The sequence below is a fragment of the Oncorhynchus tshawytscha genome, linkage group LG13, assembly GCF_018296145.1.
Source record: "Oncorhynchus tshawytscha isolate Ot180627B linkage group LG13, Otsh_v2.0, whole genome shotgun sequence".
Lineage (NCBI taxonomy): Eukaryota > Metazoa > Chordata > Actinopteri > Salmoniformes > Salmonidae > Oncorhynchus > Oncorhynchus tshawytscha.
Genome location: NC_056441.1, coordinates 81203151 through 81228454, shown reverse-complemented (window position 1 = coordinate 81228454; position 25304 = coordinate 81203151). Strand labels below are relative to the sequence as shown.

At 46.4% G+C, this 25304-nt stretch overlaps 1 protein-coding gene across 3 annotated transcripts in view; it reads left to right on the top strand.

Annotated features, from left to right (window-relative positions):
- Window positions 1-25304, top strand: part of LOC112237268 (F-BAR and double SH3 domains protein 2-like) — a 91543-nt gene that overhangs the window by 18243 nt on the left and 47996 nt on the right. For all 3 annotated transcript variants that reach the window (XM_042296422.1, XM_042296421.1, XM_042296423.1), the window contains 4 exons: window positions 5269-5314; window positions 23144-23223; window positions 23320-23464; window positions 23960-24093. In XM_042296422.1, the coding sequence (XP_042152356.1) occupies window positions 5269-5314; window positions 23144-23223; window positions 23320-23464; window positions 23960-24093 (405 nt within the window). The remainder of the gene's footprint in view (window positions 1-5268; window positions 5315-23143; window positions 23224-23319; window positions 23465-23959; window positions 24094-25304) is intronic.

The following is a 25304-nucleotide window of genomic DNA, read 5'->3' as shown; positions in this document are numbered from 1 at the left end:
ACACCATGTATGGATGTGAGCACAAATGTACACACATAGATAATACACCAAACAGTGTGAAAAAATACATTATATACAGGGCCTTCGAAAAGTATTCAAACCCCATGACTTATTCCACATTTTGTTACGTTACAGCCTTATTCTAAAATTGACAGGTGTGGTATATCAAGATGCTGATTAAACAACATGATCATTGTACAGGTGCACCTTGTGCTGGGGATAATAATTGGCCACTCTAAAATGTGCAGGTTTGTCACACAGCACAATGCCACTGTCTCAAGTTTTGAGGGAGCGTGTAATTGGCTTGCAGACTGCAGGAATGTCCTCTAGTGCTGTTGCCAGATAATTTAATTTAAATTTCTCTACCATAAGCTGCCTCCAATGTCATTTTAAAGAATTTTGCAGTATGTCCAACCGGCCTCACAACCGCAGACCAGGTCTATGGCGTCGTGTGGTTTGCTGATGTCAGCATTGTGAACAGAGTGGGGTTATGGTATGGGCAGGCATAAGCTATAGACAACGAACAGAATTGCATTTTATTGATGGCAATTTGAATGCACAGAGATACCGTGAAGAGATCCTGAGGCCCATTGTCATGCCTTTCATCCACCAACCATCACCCCATGTTTCAGCATGATAATGCACAGCCCCGTGTCGCAAGGATCTGTACACAATTCCTGGAAGCTGAAAATGACCCAGTTCTTTCATTGCCTACAAACTCAACAGACATGTCACCCATTGAGCAGGTTTGTGATGCTCTGGATCGACGTGTACGACAGCGTGTTCCAGTTCCCGCCGATATCCAGCAACTCCGCACAGCCATTGAAGAGGAGTGGGACAACATTCCACAGGCCACAATCAACAGCCTGATTTTCATTACAGTGAAAAAAGATATGTACATTACCAGTCAAATCTGGACACACCTTCTCATTCCAGGGGTTTTCTTTATTTGTACTATTTTCTACATTGTAGAATAAGAGTGAAGACATTAAACTATGAAATGACACATGGAATCATGTAGTAACCAAAAAAGTGTTAAACAAATCAAAATATATTTGAGATTCTTCAAAGTAGCCACCCTTTGCCTTGATGACAGCTTTGCAAACTCTTGGATAGAAAGGGGCTGAGGGAGGGAGGTAGGAGACGAGGGGGAGAGCGAGAGGGACAAACTCTTGGATAGAAAGGGGCTGAGGGAGGGAGGTAGGAGACGAGGGGGAGAGCGAGAGGGACAAACTCTTGGATAGAAAGGGGCTGAGGGAGGGAGGGAGGTAGGAGACGAGGGGGAGAGCGAGAGGGACAAACTCTTGGATAGAAAGGGGCTGAGGGAGGGAGGGAGGTAGGAGACGAGGGGGAGAGTGAGAGGGACAAACTCTTGGATAGAAAGGGGCTGAGGGAGGGAGGGAGGTAGGAGACGAGGGGGAGAGCGAGAGGGACAAACTCTTGGATAGAAAGGGGCTGAGGGAGGGAGGTAGGGGACGAGGGGGAGAGCGAGAGGGACAAACTCTTGGATAGAAAGGGGCTGAGGGAGGGAGGTAGGGGACGAGGGGGAGAGTGAGAGGGACAAACTCTTGGATAGAAAGGGGCTGAGGGAGGGAGGGAGGTAGGAGACGAGGGGAGAGTGAGAGGGACAAACTCTCGGATAGAAAGGGGCTGAGGGAGGGAGGTAGGGGACGAGGGGGAGAGTGAGAGGGACAAACTCTTGGATAGAAAGGGGCTGAGGGAGGGAGGTAGGGGACGAGGGGGAGAGCGAGAGGGACAAACTCTTGGATAGAAAGGGGCTGAGGGAGGGAGGTAGGGGACGAGGGGGAGAGTGAGAGGGACAAACTCTTGGATAGAAAGGGGCTGAGGGAGGGAGGGAGGTAGGAGACGAGGGGGAGAGTGAGAGGGACAAACTCTTGGATAGAAAGGGACTGAGGGAGGGAGGGAGGTAGGAGACGAGGGAGAGTGAGAGGGACAAACTCTTGGATAGAAAGGGGCTGAGGGAGGGAGGTAGGAGACGAGGGGAGAGTGAGAGGGACAAACTCTTGGATAGAAAGGGGCTGAGGGAGGGAGGGAGGAGACGAGGGGAGAGTGAGAGGGACAAACTCTTGGATAGAAAGGGACTGAGGGAGGGAGGGAGGTAGGAGACGAGGGGAGAGCGAGAGGGACAAACTCTTGGATAGAAAGGGGCTGAGGGAGGGAGGTAGGAGACGAGGGGGAGAGTGAGAGGGACAAACTCTTGGATAGAAAGGGGCTGAGGGAGGGAGGGAGGTAGGGGACGAGGGGGAGAGTGAGAGGGACAAACTCTTGGATAGAAAGGGACTGAGGGAGGGAGGGAGGTAGGGGACGAGGGGGAGAGTGAGAGGGACAAACTCTTGGATAGAAAGGGACTGAGGGAGGGAGGGAGGTAGGAGACGAGGGGGAGAGCGAGAGGGACAAACTCTTGGATAGAAAGGGACTGAGGGAGGGAGGTAGGGGACGAGGGGAGAGCGAGAGGGACAAACTCTTGGATAGAAAGGGACTGAGGGAGGGAGGTAGGAGACGAGGGGGAGAGCGAGAGGGACAAACTCTTGGATAGAAAGGGGCTGAGGGAGGGAGGGAGGTAGGAGACGAGGGGGAGAGTGAGAGGGACAAACTCTTGGATAGAAAGGGGCTGAGGGAGGGAGGTAGGAGACGAGGGGGAGAGTGAGAGGGACAAACTCTTGGATAGAAAGGGGCTGAGGGAGGGAGGGAGGTAGGAGACGAGGGGGAGAGTGAGAGGGACAAACTCTTGGATAGAAAGGGGCTGAGGGAGGGAGGTAGGAGACGAGGGGGAGAGTGAGAGGGACAAACTCTTGGATAGAAAGGGGCTGAGGGAGGGAGGGAGGTAGGAGACGAGGGGGAGAGTGAGAGGGACAAACTCTTGGATAGAAAGGGGCTGAGGGAGGGAGGGAGGTAGGAGACGAGGGGGAGAGTGAGAGGGACAAACTCTTGGATAGAAAGGGGCTGAGGGAGGGAGGTAGGAGACGAGGGGGAGAGTGAGAGGGACAAACTCTTGGATAGAAAGGGGCTGAGGGAGGGAGGGAGGTAGGAGACGAGGGGGAGAGTGAGAGGGACAAACTCTTGGATAGAAAGGGGCTGAGGGAGGGAGGTAGGAGACGAGGGGGAGAGTGAGAGGGACAAACTCTTGGATAGAAAGGGACTGAGGGAGGGAGGGAGGTAGGGGACGAGGGGAGAGCGAGAGGGACAAACTCTTGGATAGAAAGGGGCTGAGGGAGGGAGGTAGGAGACGAGGGGGAGAGTGAGGGACAAACTCTTGGATAGAAAGGGACTGAGGGAGGGAGGTAGGAGACGAGGGGGAGAGTGAGAGGGACAAACTCTTGGATAGAAAGGGACTGAGGGAGGGAGGGAGGTAGGAGACGAGGGGGAGAGTGAGAGGGACAAACTCTTGGATAGAAAGGGACTGAGGGAGGGAGGGAGGTAGGGGACGAGGGGGAGAGCGAGAGGGACAAACTCTTGGATAGAAAGGGGCTGAGGGAGGGAGGGAGGGAGGAGACGAGGGGAGAGTGAGAGGGACAAACTCTTGGATAGAAAGGGGCTGAGGGAGGGAGGTAGGGGACGAGGGGGAGAGTGAGAGGGACAAACTCTTGGATAGAAAGGGGCTGAGGGAGGGAGGTAGGAGACGAGGGGGAGAGCGAGAGGGACAAACTCTTGGATGGAAAGGGGCTGAGGGAGGGAGGTAGGAGACGAGGGGGAGAGCGAGAGGGACAAACTCTTGGATGGAAAGGGGCTGAGGGAGGGAGGGAGGTAGGAGACGAGGGGGAGAGCGAGAGGGACAAACTCTTGGATAGAAAGGGGCTGAGGGAGGGAGGGAGGTAGGAGACGAGGGGGAGAGCGAGAGGGACAAACTCTTGGATGGAAAGGGGCTGAGGGAGGGAGGTAGGAGACGAGGGGGAGAGCGAGAGGGACAAACTCTTGGATAGAAAGGGGCTGAGGGAGGGAGGGAGGTAGGAGACGAGGGGGAGAGTGAGAGGGACAAACTCTTGGATGGAAAGGGGCTGAGGAAGGGAGGTAGGAGACGAGGGGGAGAGCGAGAGGGACAAACTCTTGGATAGAAAGGGGCTGAGGGAGGGAGGTAGGGGTTGTGAGGGATGAGGGGGAGAGCGAGAGGGACAGAAATTCCTGCCTTGCATAACCATGTGGTTGCTGAGTCCACTCTCTATTTCACTCTGCTCTCCTTCCTCCCTCTTTATCTCGCTTTCTTCCTTCCTTCCTTCCTTCCTTCCTTCCTTCCTTCCTTCCTTCCTTCCTTCCTTCCTTCCTTCCTTCCTTCCTTCCTTCCTTCCTTCCTTCCTTTTCTTCCTTTCTCCCCCTCTTCCTTCCTTCCTTCCTTTCTTCTTTCCTTCCTTTTCCTTCCTTTCTCCCCCTCTTCCTTCCTTCCTTCCTTTCTTCTTTCCTTCCTTTCTTCCTTCCTTCCTTCCTTCCTTTCTCCCCCCTCTTCCTTCCTTCCTTCCTTCCTTCCCTTGGCAATGGACCAAACAAACAGAAATCCCCTCCAAAACATTAAATGATAGTAGAATGTACTTCTTCCTGCTTCGCCAGGAACGCGACAGCATTGATGTCCACATGGCTTAAAAGAGAACACACACATAAACGCACACATAAAGGATGTTGAGCTGAAAACATTGCTTTCTTGTCCTTTTTTAAACTTTTTAACTTTGATTTAAATAGTTCAGATCAGTGTTCTAGTCTGGTGGTGTCTCACTAGGAGGTACTAGGAGGTGTGTTCTAGTCTGGTGTCTCACTAGGAGGTACTAGGAGGTGTGTTCTAGTCTGGTGGTGTCTCACTAGGAGATGTGTTCTAGTCTAGGTGACTACTGTCACACTACTTCATCTGCAGCACAATGATTGATCTCCTTTTGTCGATCAACTGTAATCTCTCTCCCTCCTCTCCTCTTCTCTTCTCTCCTCTTTTCTTCTCTTCTCTCTTTCTCCTCTCTTTATATATTCTGTTCCTCGCTCTATTCTCTCTCTCCCCTCTATTCAATTTAAGGTCTTTATTGGCATGGGAAACAAATGTTAACATTGACAAAGCAAGTGAAGTAGATAATAAACAAAAGTGAAATACAATAAAAATGAACAGCAAACATAACAATCACAGATGTTCCAAAATAATAAAGACGTAGCAAATGTCGTAGGTCTATATACATTTGTAACAATGTGCAAATAGTTAAAGTACTATTCTCTCTCTCCTCTCTATCTTCTCGTCTCGCTCTATTCTGTTTCTCCTATCTTTGTCTCTCTCTCTAGGGCATACAGTCTGAAGAAGGGCCAGTTGGAGAGGGACTATGTCCAGGTAAGAGCCTGTGTAGTACAACCTGAGGATCTTTCTCCTCTGCCAGGAGCCAGAGAACCATGTCCCTGGAGCAGAGGCTTCTAGCCAGGCTGGCCCTAAACTCTCTGTCTGTCCCTGGAGCAGAGGCTTCTAGCCAGGCTGGTCCTTAACTCTCTGTCTGTCCCTGGAGCAGAGGCTTCTAGCCAGGCTGGTCCTAAACTCTCTGTCTGTCCCTGGAGCAGGGGCTTCTAGCCAGGCTGGCCCTAAACTCTCTGTCTGTCCCTGGAGCAGGGGCTTCTAGCCAGGCTGGCCCTAAACTCTCTGTCTGTCCCTGGAGCAGGGGCTTCTAGCCTGGCTGGCCCTTAACTATCAATATCTGTCCCTAGGAGTAGTGGAGGGGCTTCTAGCCTGGCTGGCCCTTAACTATAAATATCTGTCCCTAGGAGTAGTGGAGGGGCTTCTAGCCTGGCTGGCCCTTAACTATCAATATCTGTCCCTCGGAGTAGTGGAGGGGCTTCTAGCCTGGCTGGCCCTTAACTATCAATATCTGTCCCTCGGAGTAGTAGAGGGGCTTCTAGCCTGGCTGGTCCTCAGTATCTTCTTTCAGACTTGGCATGATGCTGAGCATAAGCTCACTACACACACATACTTGAGCAACTGCAGCACACGTGTGTACATATTGGGCTAGCCTTCACACACTTGAGGACACTACTACACATGCACTCTCTCTCCTCTCTCTGAGCAGCTGTCCACACAAATAAACATTTGTTTTCTGGTCTCTTCGGCTTCAGCCCGCTGAACACAGAAGAGAGAGCCTGGGAGGGAGAGCGAGTCAGATACATTCATACAATACCGGCTTGTTTGTATGTATGAGAGAGAGAAAGAGCCCCTTTGAATTGAAAGAGAGAGTGTGTGTAGAATCTGTCTTCTTGTGACTTCTGGCTGCATTCTTTTATTCAGTCACATTATCAACAGTCCTTTCTCTCTTTCTCTCCCTCACTCCTGCAAGCTGGGTTGCCTAGCAACAATCCCCCCTGGAACAATCCCCCCTAGGTTAATGGATTTTCTCTTGATTGTAAAAGTCTTAGTGTGTGTGTGTGTGTGTGTGTGTGTGTGTGTGTGTGTGTGTGTGTGTCAGACTACTGGCTAGTGGCTTTCCTCTCCGTTTGGTCAGTACATTAAAGGTATACTTGGGGATTTTTATGTCTCTACATGCAGGTTGAAGGAAGTTGCTAGCTAGCTCTAGCACAATTGCTAAGATACCCATAGACTTCCAGTCATTGTGCTAACAATAGTTAGCATTTGCTCATGAAACTACCTCTAACGTCCTTCTTACTGGACACAGAGACATAACAATGATGTCCACAAGTTCATCTGCCTCTGGGGAAGTATATGAAGGGCTTCATTGCCAAAATACCAAACTATCCCTTTTAAAGACCATAAATGAATATCCCTTTTAACCTTTAGCATGTAGGGGGCAGTATTTTCGTTTTTGGCTATAAAAAAAACATACCAAATCAAATCAAATCAAATCAAATCAAATTTTATTTGTCACATACACATGGTTAGCAGATGTTAATGCGAGTGTAGCGAAATGCTTGTGCTTCTAGTTCCGACAATGCAGTAATAACGAGCAAGTAATCTAACTAACAATTCCAAAAAAAAAAACTACTGTCATACACAGTGTAAGGGGATAAAGAATATGTACATAAGGATATATGAATGAGTGATGGTACAGAGCAGCATAGGCAAGATACAGTAGATGATATCGAGTACAGTATATACATATGAGATAAGTATGTAAACCAAGTGGCATAGTTAAAGTGGCTAGTGATACATGTATTACATAAGGATGCAGTCGATGATATAGAGTACAGTATCAGCGTATGCATATGAGATGAACAATGTAGGGTAAGTAACATTATATAAGGTAGCATTGTTTAAAGTGGCTAGTGATATATTTACATCATTTCCCATCGATTCCCATGATTAAAGTGGCTGGAGTAGAGTCAGTGTCATTGACAGTGTGTTGGCAGTAGCCACTCAATGTTAGTGGTGGCTGTTTAACAGTCTGATGGCCTTGAGATAGAAGCTGTTTTTCAGTCTCTCGGTCCCAGCTTTGATGCACCTGTACTGACCTCGCCTTCTGGATGGCAGCGGGGTGAACAGGCAGTGGCTCGGGTGGTTGATGTCCTTGATGATCTTTATGGCCTTCCTGTAGCATCGGGTGGTGTAGGTGTCCTGGAGGGCAGGTAGTTTGCCCCGGTGATGCGTTGTGCAGACCTCACTACCCTCTGAGAGCCTTACGGTTGAGGGCGGTGCAGTTGCCATACCAGGCGGTGATACAGCCCGCCAGGATGCTCTCGATTGTGCATCTGTAGAAGTTTGTGAGTGCTTTTGGTGACAAGCCGAATTTCTTCAGCCTCCTGAGGTTGAAGAGGCGCTGCTGCGCCTTCCTCACGATGCTGTCTGTGTGAGTGGACCAATTCAGTTTGTCTGTGATGTGTATGCCGAGGAACTTAAAACCCATGTGAAACTGCCTATTTCTCAGCCCCAGAAACTAGAATATGCATATAATTGTCTGATTAGGATAGAAAGCACTCTAAAGTTTCCAAAACTGTAAAAATATTGTCTGTGAGTTTAACAGAACTGATATTGCAGGCGAAAGTCTGAGGAAAATCCAATCAGGAAGTGCCTCTTATTTCGAAACCTCTCTGTTCCTATGCATGCCTATCCTCCATTTAAAGGGATATCAACCAGATTCCTTTTTCTATGGCTTCCCTAAGGTGTCAACAGTCTTTAGACATAGTTTCAGGCTTTTATTTTTTTGAATGAGCGTGAAAGATCACATTGCATAAGTGGATAGGTGGGGGCTCTCAGAGTGAGTTTTTGCGCTACAGAGTAAAGTGGTCATTGTTCCTCCCACTGTTATTGAAAAACCTACACTCCCGGTTGATATATTATTGAATATATATTTTAAAAACTACCTGAGGAATGATTATAAAAACCGTTTGACATGTTTCTGTGGACATTATGAAGACTATTTGGAATTTCCGTCTGCGTTGTCGTGACCGCTCTTTCCTGTGGATTTCTGAACATAACGCCACAAACAAACAGAGCTATTTTGGGTATAAAAATAATCTTTATGGAACAAAAGGAACATTTGTTGTGTAACTGGGAGTCTCGTGAGTGAAAACATCCGAAGATCATCAAAGGTAAACTATTTTTTTGATTGCTTTTCTGATTTTCGTGACCTAGCTACTTAATGCTAAGTGTACATAATGTTATTCTATGCTATCAATAAACTTACACAAACGCTTGGATTGCTTTCGCTGTAAAGCATCATTTCTAAATCTGAGACGACAGGTGGATTAACAAAAGGCTAAGCTGTGTTTTCCTATATTGCACTTGTGATTTCATGAATATGAATATTTTTTATTAATATTATTTGACTGTTGCGCTATGCTATTCAGCGGTTGCTGATGACAATTATCCTGCTACCGGGATGGGTAGCATCAACAAGTTAAAGACAATAAATGAATATCCCTTTTCAAGACAATAAATGAATATCCTAATGAATGGCTGGATGGAGCAATTGATATTTACTCCAAATGATTGTTGTGAGCCTGCAAGTCTCTTTCTCTCTCTATTCAATATATTGGCGTGACGTAACAATGTAAATTATTGTAAAAGCGTACTTTGGAGATTAAGTGATACATTTACACTATTAAAATAATAATAATCAAAATTGTCAATGGTACAATCAGTAACAACATGTTTTTAGCCGCGGTGTACTGTCGATTTAGGGCCAGATAGCACTGCATTTTACTTTATGCTTGTGTCATTTTGTTCTGACTGTGTTGTAAGTTGGTTTATGCTGATTGATTGGATGTTCTGGTCCTGAGGTTTTAGTATGTTAGTTAAACAGGATTGTGAACTCAGCCCCAGGACCAACTGGAAGAGGGGCCTCTCTCTCTCTCTCTCTCTCCATTTCAATTCAAGGGGCTTTATTGGCATGGGAAACATATGTTAACATTGCCAAAGCAAATGAAATTGATAATAAACTCAAGTGAAATAATCAATCAAAAATGAACAGTGAACATTACATTCACAAGTTTGAAAATAATAAAGACATGTCATAATGTCTATATACAGTGTTGTAACGATGTGCAAATAGTTAAAGTACACAGGGGAAAATAAATCAACATAAATATGGGTTGTATTTACAATGGTGTTTGTTCTTCACTGGTTGACCTTTTCTTGTGGCAACAGGTCACAAATATTGCTGCTGTGATGGCACACTGTGGAATTTCATCCAAAAGATGTGGGAGTTGATCAAATTGGGTTTGTTTTTTAAAATTCTTTATGGATCTGTGTAATCTGAGGGAAATATGTGTCTCTAATATGGTCATACATTTGGTAGGAGGTTAGGAATTGCAGCTCAGTTTCCACCTCATTTTGTGGGCAGTGTGCACCTAGCCTGTCTTCTCTTGAGAGCCAGGTATGCCTACGGCGGCCTTTCTCAATAGCAAGGCCATACTCACTGAGTCTGTATATAGTAGAAGCTTTCCTTAAGTTTGGTTCAGTCACGGTAGTCAGGTATTCTGCCACTGTGTATTCTCTGTTTAGGGCCAAATAGCATTCCAGTTTGCTCTGTTTTTTGGTAAATTCTCTTGCTCTCTGTCCTGTCTGTCTGTCTGTCTCTCTGTCTCTCTGTCTGTCTCTCTGTCTCTCTGTCTCTCTGTCTCTCTGTCTCTCTGTCTCTCTGTCTCTCTGTCTCTCTGTCTGTCTGTCTGACTGACAGACTGACTCTCGCTCTCCTGTCTGACTGACTGCCTGCCTGCCTCTCTCAATCTCCTGTCTGACTGCCTGCCTGCCTCTCTCAATCTCCTGTCTGACTGCCTGCCTGCCTCTCTCGATCTCCTGTCTGACTGACTGCCTGCCTGCCTCTCTCGCTCTCCTGTCGGACTGACTGCCTGCCTGCCTCTCTCGCTCTCCTGTCGGACTGACTGCGTGCCTCTCTCGCTCTCCTGTCTGTCTGTCTGTCTGTCTGTCTGTCTGTCTGTCTGTCTGTCTGTCTGTCTCGCTCTCTGTCTGTTTCTCTCTCTCTGCCTCTCTGTCTGTCTCGTATTGGTATGGTGTGTGCTGCCAGAGTAACTAGATGAGCTCATGTTTGTGTGTGTGTTTGTCTGAGCTCATGTTTGTGTGTGTGTACGTGTGTTTGTCTGAGCGTGTGTGTGTGTGTGTGTGTGTGTGTGTGCGTACGTGTGTTTGTCTGAGCTCATGCAGTATTGTGATGTCATTCTCAGACAACCTTTTATCAAAATGCCTGATTGGCTCTTTGGTAAAGGGCCAGTGGGTAAGCAGAGTGAAGTTTCCCAGAGCAACTACTGCTGTGTGAGAGGGGAGGGGGAGGGAGGGAGTGTTTCCCTTTCTTTTGATTTATATCAGACATGCTCCTTCCACTGTAGTGAAGGACCTCTAATTAGTAGCTGTCAATCAAGGCCTCCCCACACTGTGTGTGTTTCAATGGCTTGGTATACTGGGTGGGTGGAGATGACAGGCCTTCCGGTGTCATTTCTCCTGATTCCACTCCTCCAGCACACATACCTGGAATAGTTCTGTGGTAGGGTCAGACTGGACTGGACTGGAATAGTTCTGTGGTAGGGTCAGACTGGACTGGACTGGAATAGTTCTGTGGTATGGTCAGACTGGACTGGAATAGTTCTGTGGTAGGGTCAGACTGGACTGGAATAGTTCTGTGGTAGGGTTAGACCGGACAGGAATAGTTCTGTGGTAGGGTCAGACTGGACTGGAATAGTTTTGTGGTAGGGTTAGACTGGACTGGAATAGTTCTGTGGTAGGGTTAGACCGGACAGGAATAGTTCTGTGGTAGGGTCAGACTGGACTGGAATAGTTTTCAAATCAAATCAAATCAAATTTTATTTGTCACATACACATGGTTAGCAGATGTTAATGCGAGTGTAGCGAAATGCTTGTGCTTCTAGTTCCGACAATGCAGTAATAACGAACAAGTAATCTAACTAACAATTCCAAAAAAAACTACTGTCTTATACACAGTGTAAGGGGATAAAGAATATGTACATAAGGATATATGAATGAGTGATGGTACAGAGCAGCATAGGCAAGATACAGTAGATGATATCGAGTACAGTATATACATATGAGATGAGTATGTAAACCAAGTGGCATAGTTAAAGTGGCTAGTGATACATGTATTACATAAGGATGCAGTCGATGATATAGAGTACAGTATCTACGTATGCATATGAGATGAATAATGTAGGGTAAGTAACATTATATAAGGTAGCATTGTTTAAAGTGGCTAGTGATATATTTACATCATTTCCCATCAATTCCCATTATTAAAGTGGCTGGAGTAGAGTCAGTGTCATTGACAGTGTGTTGGCAGTAGCCACTCAATGTTAGTGGTGGCTGTTTAACAGTCTGATGGCCTTGAGATAGAAGCTGTTTTTCAGTCTCTCGGTCCCAGCTTTGATGCACCTGTACTGACCTCGCCTTCTGGATGACAGCGGGGTGAACAGGCAGTGGCTCGGGTGGTTGATGTCCTTGATGATCTTTATGGCCTTCCTGTAGCATCGGGTGGTGTAGGTGTCCTGGAGGGCAGGTAGTTTGCCCCCGGTGATGCGTTGTGCAGACCTCACTACCCTCTGGAGAGCCTTACGGTTGAGGGCGGTGCAGTTGCCATACCAGGCGGTGATACAGCCCGCCAGGATGCTCTCGATTGTGCATCTGTAGAAGTTTGTGAGTGCTTTTGGTGACAAGCCAAATTTCTTCAGCCTCCTGAGGTTGAAGAGGCGCTGCTGCGCCTTCCTCACGATGCTGTCTGTGTGAGTGGACCAATTCAGTTTGTCTGTGATGTGTATGCCGAGGAACTTAAAACTTGCTACCCTCTCCACTACTGTTCCATCGATGTGGATGGGGGTGTTCCCTCTGCTGTTTCCTGAAGTCCACAATCATCTCCTTAGTTTTGTTGACGTTGAGTGTGAGGTTATTTTCCTGACACCACACTCCGAGGGCCCTCACCTCCTCCCTGTAGGCCGTCTCGTCGTTGTTGGTAATCAAGCCTACCACTGTTGTGTCGTCCGCAAACTTGATGATTGAGTTGGAGGCGTGCGTGGCCACGCAGTCGTGGGTGAACAGGGAGTACAGGAGAGGGCTCAGAACGCACCCTTGTGGGGCCCCAGTGTTGAGGATCAGCGGGGAGGAGATGTTGTTGCCTACCCTCACCACCTGGGGCGGCCCGTCAGGAAGTCCAGTACCCAGTTGCACAGGGCGGGGTCGAGACCCAGGGTCTCGAGCTTGATGACGAGCTTGGAGGGTACTATGGTGTTGAATGCCGAGCTGTAGTCGATGAACAGCATTCTCACATAGGTATTCCTCTTGTCCAGATGGGTTAGGGCAGTGTGCAGTGTGGTTGAGATTGCATCGTCTGTGGACCTATTTGGGCGGTAAGCAAATTGGAGTGGGTCAAGGGTGTCAGGTAGGGTGGAGGTGATATGGTCCTTGACTAGTCTCTCAAAGCACTTCATGATGACGGATGTGAGTGCTACGGGGCGGTAGTCGTTTAGCTCAGTTACCTTAGCTTTCTTGGGAACAGGAACAATGGTGGCCCTCTTGAAGCATGTGGGAACAGCAGACTGGTATAGGGATTGGTTGAATATGTCCGTAAACACACCGGCCAGCTGGTCTGCGCATGCTCTGAGGGCGCGGCTGGGGATGCCGTCTGGGCCTGCAGCCTTGCGAGGGTTAACACGTTTAAATGTCTTACTCACTTCGGCTGCAGTGAAGGAGAGACCGCATGTTTTCGTTGCAGGCCGTGTCAGTGGCACTGTATTGTCCTCAAAGCGGGCAAAAAGTTATTTAGTCTGCCTGGGAGCAAGACATCCTGGTCCGTGACTGGGCTGGGTTTCTTCCTGTAGTCCGTGATTGACTGTAGACCCTGCCACATGCCTCTTGTGTCTGAGCCGTTGAATTGAGATTCTACTTTGTCTCTGTACTGGCGCTTAGCTTGTTTGATAGCCTTGCGGAGGGAATAGCTGCACTGTTTGTATTCAGTCATGTTACCAGACACCTTGCCCTGATTAAAAGCAGTGGTTCGTGCCTTCAGTTTCACACGATGAACTCGCACACCGAATCAGCGTATTCGTCAATGTTGTTGTCTGACGCAATACGAAACATCTCCCAGTCCACGTGATGGAAGCAGTCTTGGAGTGTGGAGTCAGCTTGGTCGGACCAGCGTTGGACAGACCTCAGCGTGGGAGCTTCTTGTTTTAGTTTCTGTCTGTAGGCAGGGATCAACAAAATGGAGTCGTGGTCAGCTTTTCCGAAAGGGGGGCGGGGCAGGGCCTTATATGCGTCGCGGAAGTTAGAGTAACAATGATCCAGGGTCTTTCCACCCCTGGTTGCGCAATCGATATGCTGATAAAATTTAGGGAGTCTTGTTTTCAGATTAGCCTTGTTAAAATCCCCAGCTACAATGAATGCAGCCTCCGGATAAATCGTTTCCAGTTTGCAGAGAGTTAAATAAAGTTCGTTCAGAGCCATCGATGTGTCTGCTTGGGGGGATATATACGGCTGTGATTATAATCGAAGAGAATTCTCTTGTTAGATAATGCGGTCTACATTTGATTGTGAGGAATTCTAAATCAGGTGAACAGAAGGATTTGAGTTCCTGTATGTTTCTTTCATCACACCATGTCACGTTGGCCATAAGGCATACGCCCCCGCCCCTCTTCTTACCAGAAAGATGTTCGTTTCTGTCGGCGCGATGCGTGGAGAAACCCGCTGGCTGCACCGCTTCGGATTGCGTCTCTCCAGTTAGCCATGTTTCCGTGAAGCAGAGAACGTTACAGTCTCTGATGGCCCTCTGGAATGCTACCCTTGCTCGGATTTCATCAACCTTGTTGTCAAGAGACTAGACATTGGCGAGAAGAATGCTAGGGAGTGGTGCACGATGTGCCCGTCTCCGGAGTCTGACCAGAAGACCGCTTCGTTTCCCTCTTTTTCTGAGTCGTTTTTGGGTCGCTGCATGGGAACCATTCCGTGGCACTGGTTGTAAGGCAGAACACAGGATCCGCATCGCGAAAAACATATTCTTGGTCGTACTGATGGTGAGTTGACGCTGATCTTATATTCAGTAGTTCTTCTCGGCTGTATGTAATGAAACCTAAGATGACCTGGGGTACTAGTGTAAGAAATAACACGTAAAAAACAAAAAACTGCATAGTTTCCTAGGAACGCGAAGCGAGGCGGCCATCTCTGTCGGCGCTGGAAGTTAGACAGAGTGGTAGGGTTAGTGATAAGATCATTTTGTTCTCCAGGTACATAACCCAATTTAATTATATTCCTCTCAGCCTCAAACCAAGAATTTGTAGGAAACTGGTTGAAATGAATCAGGCGAAGGCCCAGCCACAATAGTCAAATGTTTATTCACGGGAACGTTCCCCTTATCATTTCCTGTACATTGGTCTATATACCTCACATTTCATCATAAATGTCCCTCGTCCTCTCAGATACAATGACAATATAGGTCACACGTCTTCTCACATTGTCTGCCACCTGTTAAACAATCTACTACAAGCCCAAGGTCTCTCCCCTCCCTGGGTGGGGGCAGAATGTCCTGTAAGGAACACAGTATTCCAGCTGGTCTGACGATAGCTCCATTCGTTTCTAACAAGGAACAGAAAGTCCTTGTTCTAATTCTTGACTAAAACTACACACATTAGATTTAGTGTTATGATTCTAATAAGATTCATACAATCATACAGTGACAGAGTAGTATTCTGTTTAGTTATAGTTCTTCTTTAAATTTCAGGGGGGGGGTCAGAGGGGGTTCAGGGAGGCAGAGGAGGAACGATAGCGGACTGAAGACATCGGTGCAGAATGCTTTAAGGCGGCAACCTAATTCAATATCTGTAAATCTGACAAAATTAGCACTTCATATACTGGTGGGCAATAACCTTCAATCTGGATAACAACACAAAACAAATGATAAGGCTAGAGACATTTTTCTACCAATATTAGCGACATAGACAACACCAAAACATGTCAGAGAGTAAGCATGGAGAACCAATCCCCAAAAGAAAACCAGACTCCTCGAATGACACAGACAAATGTATGATTTTTACTATTTTTAAATCAACGGTAAGTGTTGAAAATGACTTGCTGAAGTCCATGAATTGGGCATAGTTGAACTATTCCGTAAAGACATAACCAAGTTGAAGGCGAGTCTCGAGATGAGTGACGAAAAAGCAGCGACAATGGAGAAAAAAAAAAGCAAGCCAAAGCCCGAAGTCAATACTACTGAAACGGACATTAAAGAACTTAAAGAAGAGAACGTGTTTCTGAGAGAAGCCTTGAACTACAGACTAGATCTTTGTGAGAAGAAAATCTGGTACTTACCAGTATTAAAGAGAATGAGAAGATCCAGAGTCTGGTCAAAGAATTCCTGCTTAAAGGGCTACAGATCCCAGGTAGACAAAATCAAACTCCAACGTCTACATCATTTTGGACAGCGATACTGGCGCCCAATCGTTGCCAAATTTGCCTTCTTTAAACAAAGCTGCCACCACCATGCTTCACTGTAGGGATGGTGCCAGGTTTCCTCCAGACGTGAAGCTTGACATTCAGGCCAAAGAGGTTAATCTTGGTCTCATCAGACCAGAGAATCTTGTTTCTCATGGTCTGATGGTCCTTCAGGTGCCTTTTGGCAAACTCCAAACAGGCGGCCATGTGCATTTTACTGAGTAGTGGCTTCCGTCTGGCCACTCTACCATAAAGGCCTGATTGGTGGAGTGCTGCAGAGATAGTTGTCCTTCTGGAAGGTTCTCCCATCTCCACAGAGGACCTCTGGAGCTCTGTCAGAGTGAACATCGGGTTCTTTGTCACCTCCCTGACCAAGGCCCTTCTCCCCCGATTGCTCAGTGTGGCTGGGCGGCCAGCTCTAGGAAGAGTCTTAGTGGTTCCAAACTTCTTCCATTTAAGAATGGAATGATGGAGGCACTGTGTTCTTGGGAACCTTCAATGCTGTAAAAAAAATGGTATCCTTCCCCAGATCTGTGCGTAGACACAATCATGTCTCTGAGCTCTAGGGACAATTCCTTCGACCTCATGGCTTGGTTTTTCCTCTGACGTTCACTGTCAACATGCTAGACCTTATATAGACAGGTGTGTGCCTTTCCAAATCATGTCCAATCAAATGAATTTCCACAGGTGGACTCCAATCAAGCTGTAGAAATGGGAACAGGATGCACCTGAGCTCTATTTTGAGTCTCATAGCAAAGGGTCTGAATACTTATGTAAATAAGGTATTTTTGTTTTATTTTTGATACATTTGCTAAAAATCTTTAACTGTTTTCACTTTGTCATTATGGGGTATTGTGTGTAAATTGAGAATATAAAAATATTTAAAATGGATTACCAGAAAATCTTACAATTTTAGAATAAGGCTGTAACATAACAAAATGTGGAAAAAGTTGGGGGGTCCTGGTACATATATGGAGTCATGTAGTAACCAAACAAGTGTTAAACAAATCAAAATATATTTGAGATTCTTCAAAGTAGACACCTTTTGCCTTGATGACAGCTTTGCACTCTTGGCATCATCAATTCTAAATCATTTATCATTACAAGTAGTAGGAGTAGTAGTTGTGTGTAGGGTGTTTGTGTTTGTGTGTGTGTGGGTGTGTGTGTGTGTGTGTTGTGTTTGTGTGTGTGTGTGTGTGTGTGTGTGTGTGTGTGTGTGTGTGGGTGTGTGTAGTGTAGGGTGTGTGTCTGTATTAGTGTGTGTCTGTATTAGTGTGTGTGTCTGTAGTAGTGTGTGTGTCTGTATTAGTGTCTGTATTAGTGTGTGTGTGTCTGTATTAGTGTGTGTAGTGTAGGGTGTGTGTGTGTATTAGTGTGTGTAGTGTAGGGTGTGTGTGTGTATTAGTGTGTGTAGTGTAGGGTGTGTCTGTATTAGTGTGTGTAGGGTGTGTGTGTAGGGTGTGTGTGTATTAGTGTGTGTAGTGTAGGGGTGGGGTGTGTGTGTGTGTGTGTGTATTAGTGTGTGTAGTGTAGGGTGTGTGTGTAGTGTAGGGTGTGTGTGTAGTGTAGGGTGTGTGTCTGTATTAGTGTGTGTAGTGTAGGGTGTGTGTCTGTATTAGTGTGTGTGTGTCTGTATTAGTGTGTGTAGTGTAGGGTGTGTGTGTCTGTATTAGTGTGTGTAGTGTAGGGTGTTTGTGTGTGTGTGTGTGTCTGTATTAGTGTGTGTGTGTGTGTGTGTGTGTGTGTCTGTATTAGTGTGTGTAGTGTAGGGTGTGTGTGTGTGTGTGTGTCTGTATTAGTGTGGGTAGTGTAGGGTGTTTGTGTTGCAGCATCTCTCTTGCTTGTCTAGAGAACAATTTGTCAGTCTGGAGTCTGCACTGCAGCTCCTCTGCCCGCCCCCCCTCCTCTCTCATTCTCTCATCCCTCCCTCCTCCACCTCTCCTCCTCTGTCCGGCTCATTTGCATAATTGCTGTGTGTGTCTTTGAGCAGATGACGCAAGTGACACCTCACTCACACACACGAATATACCATACATACTTTTCACATTCACGTGTCACCCTCTCCCCTGGCCAATTCAGTGTTCCTGATGTGGTTCAGCAACTCAACTCTCTCTGGTCGCTTCTAGAAGCACAGCTATGGTGCAACACAAAGGTGTGTGTGCATGCGTGCGTGCTGAGAGAAAATGTGCACTTCGTCTATTTCTCTCCTCCTTTGGCTGACTGCATATTGCAGAGGTCCAGACAATATGCAGCCTAACACCACACACTCTACTTTATTATTTAAAAAAAATAATAATTAAAAAATAAAAATAAATTGTTGAATTTTTACCCCTTCTCCCCTTTTTCGTGGTATCCAATTGTTGTAGTAGCTACTATCTTGTCTCATCGCTACAACTCCCGTACGGGCTCGGGAGAGACGAAGTTTGAAAGTCATGCGTCCTCCGATACACAACCCAACCAAGCCGCACTGCTTCTTAACACAGCGCGCATCCAACCAGGAAGCCAGCCGTACCAATGTGTCGGAGGAAACACCGTGTACCTGGCCACCTTGGTTAGCGCGCACTGCGCCCGGCCCGCCACAGGAGTCGCTGGTGCGCGATGAGACAAGGACCGACAAGACACGGTCCTGGTACTGTACTGACAAGACACGGTCCTGGTGCTGTACTGACAAGACACGGTACTGTACTGACAAGACACGGTACTGTACTGACAAGACACGGTACGGTACTGTACTGACAAGACACAGTCCTGGTACTGTACTGACAAGACACGGTCCTGGTACTGTACTGACAAGACACGGTCCTGGTACTGTACTGACAAGACACGGTCCTGGTACTGTACTGACAAGACACGGTCCTGGTACTGTTCTGACAAGACACGGTCCTGGTCTGGTACTGTACTGACAAGACACGGTCCTGGTCTGGTACTGTACTGACAAGACACGGTCCTGGTACTGTACTGACCAGACACGGTCCTGGTCTGGTACTGTACTGACAAGACACGGTCCTGGTCTGGTACTGTACTGACAAGACACGGTCCTGGTCTGGTACTGTACTGACCAGACACGGTCCTGGTACTGTACTGACAAGACACGGTCCTGGTCTGGTACTGTACTGACAAGACACGGTCCTGGTCTGGTACGGAGAAGATCGAACCAAAGAGAAGTATGACATGACCACATTTGTTGTTTAGTCAACCAATCAGCAGGAGAGGGCAGACTAGACCCGCCTCTGCCTGTGGGACGGCCTGTCACCACCTTCCATCACTTAGTAACCTCTCCTTTGGTTAAGGTCAAATTTCACAGGTTAGGCCTATAGCATTGCATTAAATGGCCCTTGAGGGAGGGAGGGATGGTGAGAAGGATGGGGAGATGAAGAGAAGGTGTTTCATTTTGGGAGCAGGGTCATGCCACCAGACACTAGTAATCTGACCTGTCAGCACTCCCTCTCACTCCTCTTCTCTCTCTCTCCTTGCTTCCTCTCTCTCCTCTTCTCTCTCTCTCTCCTCTCTCTCTCTCTCTCTCTCTCTCTCTCTCTCCTTGCTTCCTCTCTCTCTTCTCTCTCCTTATCTCTCTGTGTGTTTCAAGCCATCCTGAGAGAGATTGAGAGTATGAGCAGAGAAAGATTAGATGAGAGGCTGCATGCCTGTGGGATATGGGCGTTTCTCTTCCCCTGCTCTTTTTCTCTCTCTTTCTGTGCGTGTGCATGTTTGCGTGCAGGCCGGAGGTGACGGGGTGCGTAGTCTGCGTTATTTTGAGCCTCTACTTTGAGTTGGAAGAACAGAAAGAGGAGGCGGACGGGGAGGAAAAGGTGGTGGAGGGGGATTTAGCGGGGGGTGGAGGGGGGGTGGAGGTAGGTAAATAGAAGATCACTGCACCATTAAGAGCTGTTGAATGCCTCTCTCCGTTGCAGACCCCCCCCTTTAATGATGTCAGAGGCAGAGAGTGGAGAGACCACTTTACTGTGTCAGTTTTACCTCTCAGCCCTTTCCTTCAGCACCACCCACTCTGCTCTGACTGTTTTGGTTAGGTGGTGGTGGTGGTGGTGTGTGTCAGTGCCTACAGTATGGTATTGTTTTTCTATTACAGCTGTGATGCTGTCATTGGTCATATTTGTGCCATGTGTGTCCCATGGTGGGGAGTTAGAGGGGTCAGTGGTCCCCCAGGATGGAGCTTTCTCCCCAGGCCAGCACTCCCCTAAAACCACGGGCAGTGCTGGAGGTTTGAAGCAATCACATGGATACATGTTTGTGGCCTCATTTGCCATCTGTGCGATAGAGAAGAGAGAAATTGAGAAATGGGAGAGGGGAGAGGTAGAGAGAGAGGAGGGAGGGGCTTGAGGGAGAGAGGGGCTTGAGAGAGGGGAGGACATCATCAAGGTGCCTTAAAGCTCTAGTTGTCCTGATTGGAACCAGCGCTTTGTTGTTGTTGCTGTTCTATTAATGAGTGTTCTCTGTTGTCAGGAGAGCACTCTCTCTCCAACAGACACTATACAGGAGAACAGTAACCTATATCACACTATACAGGAGAACAGTAACCTATATCACACTATACAGGAGAACAGTAACCTATATCACACTATACAGGAGAACAGTAACCTATATCACACTGACACTATACAGGAGAACAGTAACCTATATCAGACTGACACTATACAGGAGAACAGTAACCTATATCAGACTGACACTATACAGGAGAACAGTAACCTATATCAGACTGACACTATACAGGACAACAGTAACCTATATCAGACTGACACTATACAGGAGAACAGTAACCTATATCACACTATACAGGAGAACAGTAACCTATATCACACTGACACTATACAGGAGAACAGTAACCTATATCACACTATACAGGAGAACAGTAACCTATATCACACTATACAGGAGAACAGTAACCTATATCAGACTGACACTATACAGGAGAACAGTAACCTATATCAGACTGACACTATACAGGACAACAGTAACCAATATCACACTGACACTATACAGGACAACAGTAACATATCACACTGACACTGTACAGGAGAACAGTAACCTATATCACACTGTACAGGAGAACAGTAACCTATATCACACTGACACTATACAGGAGAACAGTAACCTATATCAGACTGACACTATACTGGACAACAGTAACCAATATCAGACTGACACTATACAGGAGAACAGTAACCTATATCACACTATACAGGAGAACAGTAACCTATATCACACTGACACTATACAGGAGAACAGTAACCTATATCACACTATACAGGAGAACAGTAACCTATATCACCCTGACACTATACAGGAGAACAGTAACCTATATCACACTGACACTATACAGGACAACAGTAACCTATATCACACTGACACTATACAGGAGAACAGTAACATATCACACTGACACTATACAGGAGAACAGTAACCTATATCACACTATACAGGAGAACAGTAACCTATATCACACTGACACTATACAGGAGAACAGTAACCTATATCACACTGACACTATACAGGAGAACAGTAATCTATATCACACTATACTGGAGAACGGTTACCTATATCACAGTAGACACTATACAGGAGAACAGTAACCTATATCACACTATACAGGAGAACAGTAACCTATATCACACTATACAGGAGAACAGTAACCTATATCAGACTGACACTATACAGGAGAACAGTAACCTATATCACACTATACAGGACAACAGTAACCTATATCACACTGACACTATACAGGACAACAGTAACCTATCACACTGACACTATACAGGAGAACAGTAACCTATATCACACTATACAGGAGAACAGTAACCTATATCACACTGACACTATACAGGAGAACAGTAACCAATATCACACTGACCCTATACTGGACAACAGTAACCAATATCACACTGACACTATACAGGAGAACAGTAACCTATATCACACTGACACTATACAGGAGAACAGTAACCTATATCACACTGACACTATACAGGAGAACAGTAACCTATATCACACTATACAGGAGAACAGTAACCTATATCACCCTGACACTATACAGGAGAACAGTAACCTATATCACACTGACACTATACAGGACAACAGTAACCTATATCACACTAACACTATACAGGACAACAGTAACCTATATCACACTATACAGGAGAACAGTAACCTATATCACACTATACAGGAGAACAGTAACCTATATCACACTGACACTATACAGGAGAACAGTAACCTATATCACACTGACACTATACAGGAGAACAGTAACCTATCTGACACTATACAGGAGAACAGTAACCTATATCACACTATACAGGAGAACAGTAACCTATATCACACTATACAGGAGAACAGTAACCTATATCACACTATACAGGAGAACAGTAACCTATATCAGACTGACACTATACAGGAGAACAGTAACCTATATCACACTATACAGGACAACAGTAACCTATATCACACTGACACTATACAGGAGAACAGTAACATATCACACTGACACTATACAGGAGAACAGTAACCTATATCACACTATACAGGAGAACAGTAACCTATATCAGACTGACACTATACAGGACAACAGTAACCTATATCACACTGACACTATACAGGACAACAGTAACCTATCACACTGACACTATACAGGAGAACAGTAACCTATATCACACTATACAGGAGAACAGTAACCTATATCACACTGACACTATACAGAAGAACAGTAACCTATATCACACTATACAGGAGAACAGTAACCTATATCACACTGACACTATACAGGACAACAGTAACCTATATCACACTGACACTATACAGGACAACAGTAACCAATATCACACTGACACTATACAGGACAACAGTAACATATCACACTGACACTGTACAGGAGAACAGTAACCTATATCACACTATACAGGAGAACAGTAACCTATATCACACTGACACTATACAGGAGAACAGTAACCTATATCACACTGACACTATACAGGAGAACAGTAACCTATATCACACTGACACTATACAGGAGAACAGTAACCTATATCACACTATACAGGAGAACAGTAACCTATATCACACTATACAGGAGAACAGTAACCTATATCACACTATACAGGAGAACAGTAACCTATATCACCCTGACACTATACAGGAGAACAGTAACCTATATCAGACTGACACTATACAGGAGAACAGTAATCTATATCACACTATACAGCAGAACAGTAATCTAATTTGTCTGCACTCTCTCCTCTCATCTCTCTCTGTTGTTGTTGATCTATACAGGCTCTGCAGAAGCTGGCCAGTCAGTACCTGAAGAGGGATTGGCCAGGCATCAAACCAGAGGACCAAGGCACAGACTACAGGTGAGTAGAGGACAGGCCCCTGCTATCAGCTTCGACCACAACATGACACTGTTCTTGATTGGCTAGCAGTCTTCATCTTGCGTAAACTGTGTGTAGGAATGTGTATGCTGTGTGGCGGTCCTATCTGAAGGGGACAGTACAGGTGACTCAGTCTCGCATCAACGTGTGTGACAACTACAAGAATGAGATCTCAGATCCTGCTAAAACTGTACGGCTATACAAGGAACAGCAGCTCAACAAGGTGTGTGTGTGTGCGTGTGTCCTAATCTAATATACTATTTCTATGTGTAACCGCTGTCCCTCTGTGTGTCGACTAAATCAATCAAATGTATTTATAAAGCCCTTCTTACATCAGCTGATGTCACAAAGTGCTGTACAGAAACCCAGCCTAAAATCTCAAACAGCATGCAATGCAGGTGTAGAAACTATAATGTGTGTGTGACTGCTGTCTCTCTGTGCTGTGTGTAGACTATAATGTGTGTATGACTGCTGTCTCTCTGTGCTGTGTGTAGACTATAATGTGTGTGTGACTGCTGTCTCTCTGTGCTGTGTGTAGACTATAATGTGTGTGTGACTGCTGTCTCTCTGTGCTGTGTGTAGACTATAATGTGTGTGTGACTGCTGTCTCTCTGTGCTGTGTGTAGACTATAATGTGTGTGTATGACTGCTGTCTCTCTGTGCTGTGTGTAGACTATAATGTGTGTGTGTGACTGCTGTCTCTCTATGCTGTGTGTAGAGTATAGAACAGTTGAATCGTATCCAGGTGGAGCTGCAGGACTCTGTGAAGGACCTGGCCAAAGCCAAGAAGAAATACTATGACTCAGAACAGGTGGCTCAGGCCATTCGAGAGAAGGCTGACATCGAGGCCAAGTAGGTGGACAGACCTACCTCTCAACCCTAACCCAACCACACCCTAACCCAACCACACTCAGACCTACCTCTCAACCCTAACCCAACCACACTCAGACCTACCTCTCAGACCTACCTCTCAACCCTAACCCAACCACACTCAGACCTACCTCTCAGACCTACCTCTCAACCCTAACCCAACCACAACCCAGACCTACCTCTCAACCCTAACCCAACCACAACACAGACCTACCTCTCAACCCTAACCCAACCACCGAGTCCAGGGGAGGTGTGTGTCTGTGTGTAAAGTGTAAAGTGTAAAAGATAGATGGAGAGAGAGAGTTGCAGTAGGGTGGCAGTTTTACTCTCCTGGCTGGCTCTGTTCCTTATCACTCACTATAAAGCAGCAGGAACTCACATAGGAACTCTCTGTGTCTCTCTCTCCTCTGTCTCTCGCTCGCTCTCTGTCTCTCGCTCGCTCTCTGTCTCTCGCTCGCTCTCTGTCTCTCGCTCGCTCTCTGTCTCTCGCTCGCTCTCTGTCTCTCGCTCGCTCTCTCTGTCTCTCGCTCGCTCTCTCTGTCTCTCGCTCGCTCGCTCTGTCTGTCTCTCGCTCGCTCTCTCTGTCTCTCGCTCGCTCTCTCTGTCTGTCGCTCGCTCGCTCTGTCTGTCTCTCGCTCGCTCTGTCTGTCTCTCGCTCTGTCTGTCTCTCGCTCTGTCTGTCTCTCGCTCTGTCTGTCTCTCGCTCTGTCTGTCTCTCGCTCGCTCTCTGTCTGTCTGTCTCTCGCTCGCCCGGTCTATCTCTCTCTGTCTCGGTTTCAATTCAAGGGGCTTTATTAACATGGGAAACATACAGTTGAAGTTTACATACAATTAGGATGAGTCATTAAAACTCGTTTTTCAACCACTCCACAAATTTCTTGTCAACAAACTGTAGTTTTGGCAAGTCTGTTAGGACATCTACTTTGTGCATGACACAAGTCATTTTTCCAACAATTGTTTACAGACAGAATATTTCACTTATAATTCACTGTATCACAATTCCAGTGGATCAGAAGTTTACAAACACAAAGTTGACTTCTGCCTTTAAAAAGCTTGGAAAATTCAATAAAATTATGTCATGTCTTTAGAAGCTTCTGATAGGCTAATTGACATCATTTGAGTCAATTGGAGATGTACCTATGGATGTATTTCAAGGCCTACCTTCAAACTCAGTGCCTCTTTGTTTGACATCA